Raw genomic sequence first — 18,751 nt, 5'->3', positions numbered from 1 at the left:
TTGTAATAGTAAAGGAGGTATGATTATATCAGAAGCAGCAGGCACAAATAGAAATGATAAGTAAATCGGATTATTCGGTAAAAATGGCGCATGTATACACGATTTTGAAGTCTGATATAAAAGTTAGACCCTGACATGGGGATGCTGGTGGAATGATGAAGCTATCTACGATCTGTGTAGGGCCGGCGTGAATTTCATCGGCGGCTTCAAGCGGTCAATATAAAAATGTGTAAACATATGATTTCATTATTCAAATGTTTTAGAAGATATGTTCGAAATTAGGGTTATGCAGGTTTCTTGAGATTAGCAATTTATGATAGTATGGTACATAGTCTCTCTTACGTTAGCGCTTTTCTGGATGGATGGAGTTAACAGATCAACTTAGATCTACTCCTACTATATTTTGACTAAACAAGGTTACATTTTCATGCTGTCAACATTGTAAATTTGGCAGCATTGAATAGTCTGCCATCGTTGATAATCACGGCATGTTCTTGGTGTCATGGATAGGTGGCAGCACTTAATTTGGTTACACAATAAAAGTTCAGGGCTCAGGACTACGATTCAGATGAGGACTTCTTGCGTCCAAGTTGACATTCTAACAAACTGCCATAGGCAACTGACCTATCGTGCATTGAAAGTTATCATTCTATGTCTCAGGGCCGCCCAGCACCACAGCCATAGTTCTAATGTTACGGCTGACGATGGAAATAAATTCCCAACGCAGCTCTGGCTCTAGCTACGAAAACATCTACGGACAGATGACAGATTTATGGAGAGTGCCATCTTGATGTTGTGTGACTGATATGCTTTCAATTGGTCGATAGAACTAAAGCCTATGGGAACGCAAACTCTGCGATGTCAAAGTACATTTGCCATAATTGTGACCTTCAAAATTTCCCAACACTTACTGTTAGGGATAGACTAAAGATTCTCTATTATACTTTCTCGACAAGCATTGAGGATAGCATTGGTGTTCCCCAAGAGTTTGCTTCACACATAGATGGCTAAATGTATGTGGGTTTTGCCGGAACATGGGAAATCGTTACATTTTGCAGAAACTCTGTTGTTAATCCATGTAAATTTTTGTAGTTTCTGCCTTTCTCCAAAACTCCCATTATTATCGATGTAACCAAGTGACCGATTATGATAGTACTTCGTACGCAGATACTTTTATCAAATGTCCTTTATGATTAGTTCATATATGCTCGACTGAGGATACTAAAGTAAAATACCTGTGGGCATATCTCAGTTATACTTGAACTTATTACCAAAATTGGTATATGTCTAGATTCACCTTTTCAACAAGCCTTCATTCATTTAGAAATATTAAGTAATATAGTTTTATATGAAACCGTAAGCAAATTTGGAGAAACTTATATCACTGCTTTCCTGCTACATTTTATTCTATATCTAAATTCTTCCAGAAAAGTATCTTCAAAAGTGTCTCTGATTTCAAAAATGAGGTTTTCCGTTCCTAGCTTATTAACTTTGACTGATAGAAGGGTGCTCTCATGGGACTCTTCGTGGTCCTTGAAAAGATGCTTCAGATGATGTATCAGTTTTATCCCACTCCCAGCAGGCTGTTACATCACCTTTCATTCATTCGTCTGCCTGCCTGTCTGTAGATAGAATCCAGTAATTTTGGGAATTTTTGAAGACGCTTTTATGGATTGTCTTGATAATTGGTTTATGCATGTATGTACCCTAGACATATCTGCAGCCCAATAATTAGCCTCACCTGATTCAGGATGGCTGACTGGCAGCCATTGTTATTCACCAAAATCATCAGCACATACACATTTTTAGGATCAACTGTGTTGATCTGTACAGAATGATTCTGAGAGTAATTTTCTGTTTGGTCTTGGTGGCATAAATTGTGACCTCTGGATATACACAACTGATATTTTGTCATTAGCAGGGAAATAGGGGTTGGAATTGTTGTTGTAAGTTTCGTCCATCAGCTCTAAACCATTTGAAAGTGCTCGGCGAAAATATGCCATCATTATCAAGAACTGTACTACCATGTACCTGTGACTCATAGGGAAAACCCATAACCATGTATATCATCAAAGTTGAACATGCTTACTTTACTCATTGCCTGCCAAAAACGTACTGGTACGTCCGATATCTCTATCACTTGCCTGCCAAAACTGTACTGGTACGGTTTCTTAACTTAAACGATAGATGGCGTATTCATCGCACAACACCAGTTAGTTTATTGCCCTTTACTACTAAAATTAACTATCACCAGTCGTCCTATGCAGTGTGTTAGTGACGTCATCTATTGAAATGGGGCTGAACACGCATGGATGGGCATATTTTCTGCAAAATACCCCCTCTACACTGGTGGTTGCTGCAGATTTTATCACTCTAAGAAGAAATACCACTTATTTTACATGAAAAAGCAAGACCAGATGAACAAAATAAAACAGATTTGATGAAGATATCTCTTCTAGTTTTTGTTTTATGAATCTCTGAAAAACATGGAAATCCTGGCAAAGTGCAGAATTTCCTGAAAAATAGGCCTGGCAGGCAAAGAGTTAATAGTTACTGCAAATCCAAGGACAAATCGATTTTTGTGCTCAAAAATGAAATGTACTGAGTTGATCCTACTGGACCCATCGTCCTTTATTGACGATTTCAAAGGAAATTTAGATAACAGTTTGATCAATTTTCACATGAATTGTATATGTATCCTCTTAGGGCCCATCATCATAAGAAAAGTTGGGTCGATGGAAAACAAGATGGCGGTTATGTGACCATTTTGAGACCCTTAACTTCTTATGATGAGTAAGTATACTTTGGAAACGGATCTTTAAGATATCAGACAGGTTATTCAATTGGTCTATTTTTACGTAATTGGCGGCCATCTTAGTCGGTTCTACGTGTAGATGAGAAAAGTTTTTTTCAGGAAAATATCAATAAGTTTTACCTTGTAAGTTATTAGTAGATATAACTTATAAGTAGATATTGGATAATTATGAGCATTGTCATAGGACACTCGAACAAGCACCTTATAGCCTAATCGTGTGTCTGTGGATCATTCTTAACCATCATTTTGAAGGTATATCCCAGTCTATAACGATAATTATAATGATAATGATAATAATTCTATTCATTTTGAATTATAGTTATTGTACAATAGAAGTACAAATACAAAAATCCAATTATGGTTTATAAGATTTTCATGCCACCCTCGTAGACCCAATCTCACTCTCTTTCACACCATCCTCACAGTCTGCCAGTCAAGTCGTATTTGATTTACACATAACTGGTATCAGGAGTTTCAGGAATGTTTAGGCCTATGAAGTATTAGAGGTCGTATTGATTCAGTTCAATCTTAAAGCTACATGGTGGTTGCAGTAACCAAAAGGGTATTTATATATTTTGACTGAGACTACAAAATCTGGGCCTCTAATTTTTCATGAATGTTAATATATTTTCAGTATTGTTTTGCGATCTACTACCGTCCGGAAGGCTTGAGACAGTATGATTTACGCACTGATACGGAGGCTGAATGCATTGCATGGGTTGATGCAATTAAACAAGCCAGGTAAATTGATTTCTATATAGTAGAACTTCACTAATACGATTTTGTTGAATACGAAATGTGCAGTTAATGATTTCCAGATGTCCCGGCTGATCCAGATTATTATTTTTGAAATCCATTTGATATTATTTCCCAATGGCCAGTCGCTATCAAATTGTTCATATTGCATTTTGAGCAATGCAATCGAGCTACCCATCACTAAGTTAAGTTCCATTTCTGCCAACAATCGCTGCTGAATTGCGGAGCTTACTGCGATCATGTGATTGTTAAAAAATGGCAGTTCGAATCTCGCGTGTGCTGATTTTAGATATTGATTTTCTCTGCTGTGTTCTTTTGATATTATCATGTTTTTAATTGTTTTTATTGCTATGTGTGCTAATTACATGAAGCTAAGTCTTCGATGAAATATTTTTCTGGGTAGAACACGATGATTGAAAGGTTCTGCAGAGTGTTGATTTATCTTTGATAATGTATTTATTCAGATTGTTTAAATGATCAATGACTGCAGTATAGCACTGCAACCTGAGTGCAGCACTGTAACAAGACTGATCGCCGATGGTTCCTTGTAATCTTAGTTGCAGTTGTAGTGACCTGAGCATGCTCTGCGATTGTCGCTCTTGGGTCTGCAGCATAAAGGGCCTCTTTAGGGTTTTTTTAATGCATTTTGACTGGATAATCAAGGCAGATTGAATGCCCTAAAAAGCCTGTAAAATACCTAGTCCATAGCGGAGAGTTTCATTTCTCGTTGATTGATGAATGCAAACTCATGGGAATTTGGGGATATAAAAACGAAAACGTATGGAGCACCCCGGGTGCCCCAATTTTTTTTTCAATCTATGGATTGGGTTTACAATGCTAGTAGTTTTGGTTGGTCTATGAAACGAAATCATTCAGATCATTTTAAGGTGGGTTGGATTTGCTTAATATTTTCTTTTTCGTACCACAATAACCTCCTTTCCCGCACAGAGGGTTGAGTTTTCCTTGGAGTGAATAATCTTGACACATCTGGGCAAGATGATTACTCCAAGGTTTTTCCAAATCCCAAATCTTTTTACGTGCACACTGTGATCGGACAGGATGATTGGCCAGAGAAATTAATGTTAGGCAGTATGAATCATGCTTATGGTATATTTGAGTTTCAAACTACTTGTACGGTACCAAATCCATGGATTGAATGAAAATTTAAAATTCATATTTTCATATACCAATAACAGCAGTGGGCCTCGCCATAGATTTGACCATGTCACAGGTATTGAATGATTAAGTTAATTCTAAAATTAGAAGCTCTGAGGCATGAGGCATTCTGGGCCTATGCATTTAAGCCTTCACTCAATTGAAGGTTAAGAATGTGTAACGGCTTAATGAAGACGAGTCATATCATCATCCTCAACTAGTTCATAGACCCTTCTTAAGGAACTGGAAGAGCATTCACTGGTAGCGTTTGTTGCCGGCATTGCAGGCCCGGTGGAACGGGTCTTTGATGTGGTCCAAAACTGTTTGTGAAAGATCGCTCGCTGATCTAAGATCGACAATGACCCAGCATCAATTAAATGGCATAATGCTCTTAAGCCTAGTGACACGGGCAATTTTAGTTGCTCGTTGTTGCAATAAGCAAATGCAATTGGTTGCTTGTGGTTTCCCATGTGCTATCACAGGAGCATTTCCGTGGAAACATCTATGTCATGTGACTTGTCAAAATGACGACCTTCGAACACAAGAGACTGCTTTTCAGTCGAATTTTGGGGTGTTGTCTCTACAAGCCATTGCGATTGGGATATATGAAAAATATTCCTCAGAGACAATGTCTTGGGCAAACAAGCTCCAGTTTTCAAGGTAAACCACTTTTCCCATGGGCAATCTATTTATGGATAACTGTCTTGGAAGTTCCCACATTTGGCAGTATCACATGGTAATTATTTGCTCATTCATTAGCGAGTTGATGGGTTGCTTATTGCTTGGCTTCTCCAGCAGGCGCATATACAGCAACTCGAAGCGATCGATGAGAGATATATCAGTGGCAAGCTATTTTCTGATCATGTTTGATATTGGGCAACTCCGTGCAAATTCTTTCTACAAGAAGCAATTTCTGTCTCCTGTCACTGCAGACATATGACATAAAGCCCATTCGGCCGGTGCTCAACAATTACTAGAAAAAGTTGCCCGTAGACATATGACATAAAGCCCATTCGGCTGGCGCTCAACAATTACTAGAAAAAGTTGCCCGTGTGCCCAGCCAGGGTTTACATATTCATAAATCAAGGACTGATTAAAGGAATATGAAATGAATTGCTGAGCGGTTTGTTGCTGAGTTTGTTTGGAGCTGGGTCTCAATTTATGTAAATTGACTGAGAGTATAAACAATGTAAGATTTTAGTTGACTGTTTGTTCCTTTAAAATGAATATTTTGGATATATCTTTACTTCCAATATGTCCATTCTCTGGGGGTTTAGGACATACGTTCATGTCAACACCCATCACCCAAGACCCAAGTGTTTCGGACACCTGTTATTTCATTTGCCTGATACCCGATAGATGCTGCTAAGGTCTTCGAGGCATTCAAAACAACCATGGTAGCACCGGGCTACGATGGGATTTTTCAAATGAAATTGTGAGTTTTGGGCAATAAATTGAAACCCTAGGAAAATGGTATTAAGAAACAATTGAAACCCTTCCAGGGGTTAATTTGATAGTGAGAGTAATAGCACTCACATCTGCTGGTTCATATCAACCCGGTTTCTGTTTGGCATAGGCCTATATTACTAATTACTGAATACCATGTATCTAAATCTTTTGGCTATATTATATTTGTTCAAACCAATCAAAAAATATTCATATTTGACGAAGAAATTGGGTAACCTCCAATGCTAATGTGTTACTTTCTGAAAACTGAAAATATTTAATGAGGAGGTCTACATATTTATTGAGGACGTTGATAGGATTGAAATTGTTTAAAACTTAATCGGGGTCTACGTACTTTGAGTTTTGTACCTTGATTGCTGAATCATATAATGTATCATTTGAAAATTGCAGCTATAGCAAAGTGCTCGAACAAAAGGAAGAACTGGAACAGAAGCATCTGCACTTGCTGCAAATACTGGACAGCGAACGGCAAGCTAAGTGGCACTATGTGCAACAGACCGAAGAGCTCTCCTGTGAAGTGAAGAAACTGAAAGATGAGGTGAATACTAAATATAAAAAAGAAAAATTAGCTTTAAACAAGAGTCTCATGCATTCTGCAAGAAGTGTAGTTTACAGCATTTGCTTGCTCCTTCAGGTGATATGCAAAAAAAGTTACCACTGCTAAGCTGCATAAAGATATTTTTAAGCATTAATGCATAGGCCTACAAAGAATTTTAAAGAATATTTACTTGTGGTAGACAGTGGAAGATTTGCTAATCATTGAATTCAGGAATGTTATTGAAATGAAAGACTTCATAATATTTTGAGTATTTGTCATATGGCTAGCAGATGGGGATTATTCATTTGCTGCGTTTTGTCCTTAAAAGATATCTCTTCCTCCTTTGCTTAGTGGATCTAGAACAGGTTGGAGGGGTGAGCATGTTCAGTCCTCTGAAGTGCCATTTTACAGACAAATTTCACAAACTTTTACATAGCTTCAACAGAAAAGACAAGGTTATGTTGCTCGGATCAGCTAAATCAGCGAAATCCCTTTTTGTGCCTGAAATATTTTCACGTATGACATTAAACACTTATATACTCTTAAAGGCATATGTAACTCTGGATCCACCAGTTTTCACGGTTAAATACCCACATTCCTAAAACATTTTTATTTCATAAGTGGCTTAAGTACATATTTTATAAAACAAATGTAAATGAATTTTGAATTTTTAAGTCTTTAATATCCACTTATATCAATTGATGATTAAATCAAGAGACAGGTGTAAAAACTGTTCTTTGATGAAATCAAAATTATTCAATGCAAACACATTATGATGCCACCGCAGAGACAAAGAAAAAAAAACAGCATTAAAACAAATTTAGCTTTTTAAAGAATAGTATTTTCATTGAATTTGAGTGAGATTAGGCATGTACCTATATTCTCAGAAAATGTTGATGTTAAGTGAGCACTGGCGTGATATAACACACTGGCTGGATGTATGCAACAAGTGTCTTTTATTTGCCGTTGCAGTCATTTTGTCATCATTGTTTCATAGATGTGAGGGATTTTACACTAGCGAGACACACAATGCAGGACGAGCAGTCTGTACACAGCGTCAGTGAATACATCACAAAATTGATCTAAACACTGAATAATATGCATTGCCATAGAAACGATGATAGCCTCTTTAAGCGCCATGAGAAAATAGCAGAAGCAAATTTTGCTGTTAAATTTTGCAATCTTGCGATACACGTTGTGTACACATATATGTTGTGCATCTCCAAATCAACACAGCCTAGCCTAACTACATGCAGAATTTATGAAAGAGCTTTGAATATAAAATGAGCCGTTGTCAATGATAGACATCCCCCTGCCCCCTTGACTGTTGTGCTAGCACCTGATTTTTACATATGTGACACTCATATACGCCTAAAATACTAGAAACTGCTTCATCCTTGTTCATACAGCAATATTTAAGTCCAGGGAGGCTCGCGATATACATGTACTGAAAAATATTTCGTAACTACCAATGCAGCAGCAATAGACCCTTGCATTCTGCGAACTGGCAATTGTAATCAGATTTCTTGGAATGGGGTGCTTATACAGTCTGACTTAACGTTGACTTTAGTAGTTGCACAGTCGCACGCAATCATTTTGCCCAATAAAAGCCTGTTTTTTTCATTCTCAGTTATTTAGCACTGCATTCAAGCATATGTACTCTTATCTCCAGGGATAGATCACAGAATTGATGGATATTTCTCTAAAAAACCTTTTCCATAGTGAATATGCTCATTGCATAGATAAATAGAGATGCTTTATTGGTTAAACTTTCTCCTCGGCAGACAAGCTTATCCACATTTCCGAATTCAGAGCAAGTTTTCATTAACAGGGCACCGAACTAGTCTTTAAATAAATGTTACCGCTCCAGGAGCTAAAACCAATTTTAAAGATTATGAAATATTCCCCAGTCTTACCATTTCTTTGAAACCCTTTCTATGAAATTGGCCCTTGTCCTCATGGTTGTTGATAGTTTTTTAATGCTTAATAATAAACATAGAAAATGCATGAAAAGTGTTGCTTTGTAAATTGATTCCTCTAGAAGTGAACTCATTTGAAATATTTGCTCTTCCTGACCTTTTCTTTGGCAAGATTAGCATCGGCACAGGCATCGGAAGCAGAAATCTGAAAAATATAGATAGTTCCTACAAATCTAAGTCCAATTCTTTCCTTTTCTTGAAAGGTTCATGTGTATATATCAATTTTGAATGGTGTAAGGTGTGCACATTGATCAAACTCATTGGCATTAGGTGCGGAGGTAACATCAAATAATTTTTTTGTTTCAGTTGAAAGAATACAAACGAGGATTGAAAATGCCCAATCATATGATTCTAGATGAACAAGAAAGTGATGAGCTGAAAAAAATTAAAAAAGTGAGTAAAAATCTTGCATTGATATGCAAACAACCTGCCGTGGGTATTACGACATGCTATCTTCCCATACTAAAAAATTCAAACCAGTGGATACGTTCCCTAAGGTCTCGCTTAATCTGCTAATCAAATTTTGGTATGACGGTTTAAAAATTTATTTTCGTAAATAAGTATTGTAGTTTTTTTTCATAATTTAGGTCCAGAGTTTTTTCCGAGGCTGGCTTTGTCGACGGCGGTGGAAACAAATCGTGGACGAATATATACGTTCGGAGCATGCAGAAAGCATGCGTAAACGTAACAGTATTGTGTTCGGAATGGTTGAGGGCGAAGAGGAATATGTTCGCCAGTTATCTACTTTAGTTTCTTGTTTTTTACGACCTCTCAAAATGGCAGCAAGCTCAAAAAAACCACCTATTACTCATGAAGATGTGAATTCTATATTTTTAAATAGGTAAGGTGGAAATGCGTTAATCTTCCTTTCAGGCGCACTTGTAGAGCAACTTTGGAATTTTAAGTAATAGAAATCTCAAGCAATAGGTAATTTTGCAGAGGATGGGGAACCTCCAATGCTACTTTGGCAATCAAGGAATCCACAGATTCGCTATGAGTTTATCAGTTTTCAGCGTTAGATTTCTTTGAATATTAATGAAAACTATAGTATGGGAGCCTAAAAATTCAGATCAGCGTTCATTCATAATGGACTAGTTTTGACAAGATAAGCCTGAGTGTTTGTCATGCCATCTTGTGGAATAGCTAGTGTTGTGGTTCCCCATTATGCAGTTTTTTGTTGTTTGGAAACCCAGAAACTGTGTGTACTCGGCCAGAGATTTTACAACATAATGTTATTTTGAAAGATGATTTACAAAACCGATCAGTTTGCTGCATTTTTATCTATCACGGCAGCGATAGGCATTATCAAAAAGATGCGTCGTATTTTATGGGTGGGTTAAAAATTGGCGTTTTATCAAACAACACTCGGCGACATGACTGATGACAATTAAAGTCGTTATACAGCTGCCGTGATGATAATCACGCAGGCATATCTCGATGCCTTCAAATCGTGAAATGACTTAGTGGCCTAACATCGTTCAAGGCGAAGAAGAGAGGAGAACATCAATTAACGATGAGTAGTGGATCAGTAGTGTTGCTGGGTATTCACGCAGCAGTTTATATATATATATATATATATATATATATATATATATATATATATATATATACTCAATGATCTGATCATGTATAGATATACTGATCAGATAGCCAGTATAATGTAAGTGCCAAAAGAGGTGAGCGGGGGAGGTCATTAGCAAGTCCGACCACGCACTCCTGCGCATCATCAAATAATTTGTCACACATCAGCTTTCAGATGTGTAGTGAGGACAATGATGTACGATTTATTCTTGGGTGCAATTTAAAATTTGGTGTATTCACCTGCTGCATGTTCATGCTACTAGTCTTGATCATTATGGATTTGGTTGTATCGAAAGGATGAAATTCTATTCCTATTTGTCATTACTCGCTTAAGTAAAAAAAAACCAGTGTCCAGTTTGTTAGTTGAAAATCTGCTTCATGGATGCTTTGAGACATTGCTATGATGTCTTGACCTATTCATTTGCATAACAAAATAGGCGATTACGTCTGCGGAAGCCGTTTATTCAGAATTACGAGAGCGAGAGTGTATTCTAGGTAAACAATCGCTGATAGACGAAAACAAAAGCAAGTTAATGCCAATTCATAGTTCATTTCTGAATGCAAAATCCTGACTAGACTAACTGATGCATAATATAAACAGATCAACTTATTATTAACAAAATTATGGATCCAACAATAGTAGGCATATTTTGTAACTGCCAATCAATTGTCAAATTGTAGCTCATGACATGGTGGGTTTGAAGGTCATTGGTTTCCTCATGTGTGCATGAGGGGCGCTGAATATTGAAATTGTCAGACTGTCGAGCATTTCAGAGTTCTTTTCAAGTAGGAATGGTCTACTTCTAGTTTCACTTGTTATAAGTTTGTTAACCAGAGGTCAGAAAAAGTTTTGTTATTCTTTTTGAAACTGGATTGAATTTAACCTGCCTCCATGAAAGTGGTCCTCGAAATCTTACAGGCCCTAGACTTTAAATCTTACTTATCATTCAATAGACTGTCGTTGTACAAAACTTTTAGATGTAGAACATGAATGATATGAATTACAATTGGAAATTCCAAGCTGCTAACTGTTCCTAATTTTCCAGGTGTTACACTGAGGGTTTTACACCTTGATTACTAAAGCATTTAAATGTTTTCATTCCCATATCAATGAAAACAATGAATAGCATTGTTTAAGTATGCAGGGTTGAGAGCAATGTTTAAGTTTTGTATTTTTCTATTAAAAAGTAAAAACATACCTTGCACACAAACAGCTATCATCTATCCACTCAACTGCTCAAACGCTCCCTATGAAAAATTTGGTAGCTCTCTGATTACATCGAATCCTCAATATATCTACATGAATAAATGTATTATGATCTTCTTTTTTAGTGAAACTGTACTTTTTTTACATCAAATTTTTCTGAAAGGCTTGAGTGCCAGGATGGAAAATTGGCCAACGTTAGTTTTAGGTAAGTATACTACTTATGAAATTTCAGAGCCCCCTGAATGATAAAGTCCTGAGTGGTGCACATTGGAATTGGGGATGTAAGAATAAACTTACGTATCACCAATTCGAAATGGCGCTTAGGGTTTGATTGAATATGTTTAGTATGGTGGGTCAGAATTACAAATCTGAAGTCATAGCAACCTCAAATTTGGTCTAAAATCCTTGAAAATACATTATATGATATAGATACTTCCAGAGCAATTTTTGACATAGAAATGAAAGCATATTTCATTTTATAGGAAAAAGTTCATGTAAAACCCTATAAGTTTTCAATCAAACTTTCTATATCTATCCTTGCAGTGGTTTGGGTGAGAGGCTATGGCCTAGAGGATTGGTTTTGTAATAGTCTGATTAATCTGGGTTACACAGGTTGCAAATACTGGTGATGGCAGGGTGTCTTAGTCAGTGGTTCTTTTCTGGCCTCCGCTCTGTCAGAGAAAAATGCAGAGACCACTAATAATGTTATAAAAAGCCCTCAATGGGTTAGGCGATGATAAGTGAATCAGGCACAAAGTTTTTTAATGCCGACGCTCTGTGTATCTATTGCTGTAAATGCTCATACTTTTAGAATAATTGTTTTACAGGTGACTTGTTCGATATGCTGCTTCCAATGTTAGGCATATACCAGGAATATGTACGCAATCATCATTTTAGTCTTCAAGTGTTAGCCGAGTATAAACAAAAACCTGAATTTAATGCACTGCTCAAACGTTATGAAGAGAAACCCGCTTGCGAAGGCCGTTCATTGGAAACATTTCTAACCTACCCTATGCATCAAGTAAGTGAAGCAAATCTCTTGGAGCCTCCTCCATTATGTATTATAACCTATTCTTCCCCTTTTGTTTGGTATAGTATCTTTTTACTTTGTTTCTATGTTCTCCATGCAACAAATGTTCAGTAACATGGCCGCCCGAGTCTATGTAAATATTGGCTTTTTTGTGTTCTGGTATCATCCTTTAGTTGTTTGGTTAACATTATTGATAATCGAGACGCCTTGCATCAACTTTTTCTACTTACTTGAATTGAATGAATTTAATCATATGTTGAACTTTTTCTATTACTTTTCGTTAAATGGGGTCAAAAGTTGTCTAGTTTGGTTGTTGTGGGTTTCCTGACTGCATTTGAAGAGTTTCTTTTCTGAGCACTCTTGTTACTATTCTATTCTGTCTCCCAGATTCTATGTGGATTGACAAAAGGGTTAACAACTAATGCAATTTCACATTTTTCAAATTTTTACCACTATACAATACATAGAAACATTTTGGAATTTGTTTTTTGAACCAAATTACGATTACAGCCTCAATCTTGGTTCGGTTACTTTAACCTGAAAATTTCAGTTTTAGGTAATACTTAGTTATGTAGGTTATTATTCCCTTTTATATAAAACATAATCTTTTTTCATAATTTGTTTAAGTTTGTCATCCTCCCTTGCAGGGATAAGAACAAGATGGCATCAAGACTTTGACACCATACAAAATACACTAAGTGTTAGAAAGTGTTTTAGTCATTAAAACCATCAGTCTTTCACCTCGCATCCCAAGGCTGGGTTTGGTGGTGACAGAGGTTCTTCATTCACTCCTTCCCCTCAATTGGGTGAAAGAAACAATGAGTGCTGCTCATGGTGCTCATTTGGTTGAGTGATGAAGAGAGAAAAGCTTGTATGCAACAGGCAATCTGATTGGGTCACATGTACCTCAATACTATGAATAGTTGCACGCCCTTTCTACCATTGCAGGGTTTTGCTTGATGACAGAGTCTTGAAGAGATTTGAATAATTGAACTAGGATGAGTTTTTGGCATAATTCTTGCACTATTCTTGTAGAAGTTATTTAGTTTCCATGCATACACTCATCGCCATTTATGTTACATTTCATCCATAGAAACATCTGATTCTTGAATTCATATAATTTGGTTCATTATACATGCCCCGATGTTTATAGTACTGTCATGTTTAGCCCCATTGAGATGGTAAGATTTTTCAGTGTTATGGTGCATGAGCGACTTTTGGCCTTGAAGCATATGCATCTTTTGTCTTCAAGAAGTTTTCAAGAACTACACCATTCTTTGTCATCAAGGAAAAAACTTTCAAACCTTATGAAGGCAACGGTTCTTGTTCTTCTACATTCTATGTATCGGTAGTGCATGAATAAGAATAAGGGAAATAATGAATAACTGCTATTTAGAATGCTGCTTTGAAATGCATATAGTAATATCCGTTATCAATCTAAGAACTTGACATGTAGCACTAGCTATTGAATATGACATAATATGAAACAGTGGTATTAGTCCTGAATAATTTTGCACGGTCTTAGGAATTGATATTTATGATTGAGACGTACTGAATTATTACTTACAACCATGAGGTTGAGTAGGTCACTAGCTTTCATTGTATCATTTCAGCTTCATTAGATCAAGGACTTATGAAAGTTACATATGAATCAATGGATAAGTAACTGCTACACAGTAGGCCCTACACCATCTTCCAACATAAATTGTATCTGTATTATTCACGAAAATTCCTTCCGTGTAACTTATCTAACTTTTCAATTTGCCTCATGAAAGCAGCATACACAATAAAGCCATTGATTCGTGATGATAATTGAAAAATTCTACTGTCGAAAGAATACAAGAGATGGGATTCGAACCTATGCTGCCGTTTGATTCTGATTCCTGCCAAACAGTCGCTCGAAATCCAGTTAGTCCTGGATCTGTCCCGCCGTAGGAGCGAACTTAGTGGGGCTTTAAGCGCAGTGGTAGATCACTCTTGGAAAGCATCTTATAAGTGCACGATAAACTCTTAACAATAGATTCCCTCTACCTGCACACTGTCACACTATCATGAGATCGTTTCCCATGTCTCTTGGATAATAAATTTTAGTATGCGCAGCAGGTATTTATTTCATCTTCTAAGCATTACTCAAATATGTTTTATCCGTGTTGGCCTCGTTCGATTGTTGAAATTGATCTTGAATGATAATTTCATTTCTCAGAAACAATGACTCGACGCACACAATGAACCCATTACAATTCCTGCTATCACTCTGTACGTTAAGCCCTTTCAGTGCATCTACATCGCAGGGCAGTGTTTAAATCAGTGATGAACTTTGCTAGTACACCACATCACGGTGCATTGATGTACATAGTTATTGGTTTTCATCTTTATTGAGAGATGGCAGCACCTGTCCATCATAGTGAAATATTAGTCATTTACAATACACCAGGCTATGATATAGACCCACTATAGCAGTGTGCCTGTTCTTATACACATTTGGGTGGAATTTTTAGAATTTTTTAAATTAATAGTAATTTCAGGTAATAATTAGTCAGCACTGAAAAGGTTAATGTAATCAAAAATGATATCAATTTTCTCTTATTCACAGACCCATATAATATTGGAAATGCAGTATTTGTAGTTTAATCTGAGGCATACCACTGTTTCATTGGTTTAGCATGTTGGAAAATGCAGTGCACTGGTGCATTGATATATTCATTATCAAATTCAAAGCGAATTGATTTAACTCAGGGGCCAGAATCAGGGGGAATTCTGCACCAGAACACTAGAAAAGTGTTTTACGCGTCTTTTACAAGCTCGCGCGATGAACAAAGTGTATTTCTAAATGTAATGGATGAATTTTTCATCTCATTTTCTCGCTGATTGTTGAAACTGCATCAGTGAATTTTATCGCCAATTTTATAGATGAAGGGCCCTTTCGCTGGCAAACGTAGTGAAGAGAAGATGGTATACAGCAGTGGTTCCCTCGAGACACTCCTAACCTACCCTATGCATCAAGTAAGATCAATTCGTTAAGTAATTGCACCCACCAAAGGTTTCACTGGTCATGTATTATTATCTAACCAATATGATTATCACTAATTATTATCAATACCATTTTATTAAGTAGTAGAAATTGTGAGTTGTGTCACTGGATTCTGGTGCAGAGCTCCACATTATGAATCGCATGCATCAAACCATCCATCCTCTGCATCTCTGTCCTTATTATACTCAGAACTCTTTACTTTCTATTCGCACTGGATCACATTCCAGTCTGAATGAAGCATCCTATTCTTTGCTCTCCTCTTGTGCATAATGTACATGTGATAAATGTATTTGTGTGTGTGTGTATATATATATATATATATATATATATATATATATATATATATATATATATATATATATATATATATATATATCCATACGTGAATGTACATAGTGTGTATGTAGAAATGAAGAAAATTGTTTGTTGTTGTGTTATTGTGGAGGGTGTAATGGCTGGGACGGATGCTTGTTAAGCTGGGCTAAGTGAGACAATTACTGACTTAATGAATAAAAATTTTGACATCCATAGTCAACGTTAACTTATGCTGCTTATCGGTAAGGTAATGTTTGCACTGATTGGGTATTGGAATATTTTATAGACTGGCCCAAGTATAGATTAGGTATGGTGTTTATTCATTGATCGATTCTGAGTAGGTTTGGAACGACCAAAGAGTGAGTGCTCTGCCTGTGAACACAGTCTTTAATGAAGGCAAAGTTTGACTCGTGCCAGTTTGACCCGGACAAAATGATCTTTGGATCATGGCTTTATCATCTATGATTTTTTCTTATTCCTATGTGAAAGGTTTGTTTATGTGGGTTGTGACTTAAGAGCTTGCGGAAGCATGGTTAAGGGCATATCCCTAATATGAAATGGGCGCCTAACATGTATATTTTCAAAATCCTTATACAAGATTGAAAAAAAGTTCTTGGAATGTAATTCAGGGTCGAATAAGTCGGTAGCAGTTATGATTTTTCTTCACAAGTCCATCTGCGGTACATGAGATTTATTCATATTTTTTTGACACGAGAAATAATAAGAACCCTTCCAAATCCAATATGTTGATAGTTAAAAGAGGATTAAGAAGATAAGAGCGAGTGTCTTGTGATGACAGTCGAAATGTAGGTGATGAATGGAACTGTTGACAAGCATGTCTAATATATAATACCATTCCAGAGTTGTGTAAAATGGCTGCCATTTATTTATCAATGCATTTATTTAGTATTGGCAATGGCAGTTTGTATCATGATTGTACAACTGAGTTCATCAAGTGTATTGCTTCATTCCTATGGTTTAATGTTGTGAATTGATGAGGATTTTGTCGCCAAATTAGGACCACTTTCACGAAAAGCTTGATCTTATAATATCGGTTGCTGTTGCCAATGCACCAAATCCGGAGAGTTAACACATCTGTTGTCTCAGTAATTTTTCAACAAGTTTATCAGATCAATGTTAAGATCAAGTTAATAGGAGTAGCCTAATTGCATAGTCTTTACTTTATTAAGAATTGACCAATGAGCATTGAACAATATTTTCACTGGCAGCATATAAGGAACCATGTTATTCTAGATTGTATAGATCTTGTGTAGACATCAGATAGTTTAAAATCCATAGTAGCAAGAACAGTATAAATCTAATTTTAATATATTTATTGTAGCGAACGTTTTCGGGAGTTACATAATCCCCTTTCAGGCACAGTGCAAGTGATTCACATATCAAATTGATTAATTCTATACACTGGTATCAATATAGAATAAGGCAGTAAAGGTCTAGGGGGCTATTGCATTCACTTTTCGTTAGTCTATAAGTCCATTAACGGAATCCAGTTATTTTGGGAAGTTTTGAAGACACTTCGATTGACTGTCCTGATATTGGGTTTATGCATGTATCTACCCTTGACACATCTGTAGCCCAAAAACGGACCCAATCCAATTCAAGATGGCTGCCATTTTTGTTTGTCAAAATCAGCAATTTTTACTCATTTTTAGGATCAACTGTGTTGATCCTTACAGAATGGTTCTGAGAGTAACTTTTTGTAGCTCTTGGTGGCACAAATTGTAACCACTGGATATAAAAAGATATTTTGTCATATGGAGGGAAATAGGTGGTGGAATCGAATATGGCAAGTTTTGTCCATCAGCTCTAAAGGCTGGCTTATGTTGAAAAGCGATGCGACGCCTACTGACTCCTACCGACACAACTGAGAGCAAACGCGGTCGCAGCCCAGCTTATATTGACTGCGCTCCGATTCCAAGCAACTGTGGCCGACTACCTAGATACGAGATCCTCCCAGTTGCTTCCCTGCTTATGTCGGTTATGATTACTGGCAACTGCAACTGCTCAGATGGTCACGTGATAAGCATTTTGGGAATGAATTTTAATTATTTTAAATTATTGGAAAATATATTTCTATTAGAAAAGCTATTTCTTCAAGATCTTTATCTTTCTGATTCTGTTTTGAATACATTGTGCTAGCGACATCATATAAAGATGGCCGCTCACACCATAATTCTACCAATTTCGTTTCTAGATCGTTGGTCCAGTCATCTGCCGTGCTAAAGGTTTGGTTTGCGTTTGGAACTACTTGAATTTGATAGTTTATGGCTAATTATGATTGACGCTAACTAGCTGTCATTATGTGTACTATATATGCGATCTCTGATTGGCTGGCACCCCTGCGCTCAGTTCCGTCACGTCGCAGATGAGCTTACGTCGGTTGCAATCGAAAGCAACTGTCCGGCTGGAGTAGAACAAGGGCAACTAGCCGCATACGGCTTGCAACGAGTCGGTAGGCGTCGGGTTGCTGTCGCAAGCCGGCTTATGTCGAACCAATAGAGCAGCAACTGGCGGCCTCTTGTAGGCCACTAGGTGTCACTAATCGGCAATAAACCCAGTTGCATCTGTAGGCGTCGCGTTGCTTGTGGACATAAGCCAGCCTTAAGCCATTTGGATGTGCTGGGAGAAAATGTGCAAAATTTCAATGAATTTTTCCTCCGTTCTACTAATTGATGCTTGACCTAGTTTCATGACATCACAGAGGAAACCCTTCACAAGGGCATCACTTGGAAATCCCTCTAGAAGAGATTTCCCAGTGACATTATCAAGAACTGTTTTCTACCATGTACTTGTGACTCATAGGGAAAACCCACTACCATGTATATCATCTAAGTTGAACATGCTTGCTACAAAGTG

At 37.0% G+C, this 18,751-nt stretch overlaps 1 protein-coding gene across 1 annotated transcript in view; it reads left to right on the top strand.

The window, feature by feature from the left end:
• The window catches only part of LOC141906214 (ras-specific guanine nucleotide-releasing factor 2-like), an 82,184-nt gene that overhangs the window by 10,347 nt on the left and 53,086 nt on the right, over positions 1–18,751 (top strand). Inside the window, 6 exon segments of the mRNA XM_074795455.1 lie at positions 3,450–3,556; positions 6,584–6,731; positions 8,981–9,103; positions 9,298–9,551; positions 11,624–11,703; positions 12,326–12,519. Of these exon segments, the coding sequence (XP_074651556.1) occupies positions 3,450–3,556; positions 6,584–6,731; positions 8,981–9,103; positions 9,298–9,551; positions 11,624–11,703; positions 12,326–12,519 (906 nt within the window).

The sequence above is a fragment of the Tubulanus polymorphus genome, chromosome 5 (genome assembly GCF_964204645.1).
Source record: "Tubulanus polymorphus chromosome 5, tnTubPoly1.2, whole genome shotgun sequence".
Classification (NCBI taxonomy): Eukaryota; Metazoa; Nemertea; class Palaeonemertea; order Tubulaniformes; family Tubulanidae; genus Tubulanus; species Tubulanus polymorphus.
This window is presented reverse-complemented; position numbering and strand designations above follow the sequence as displayed.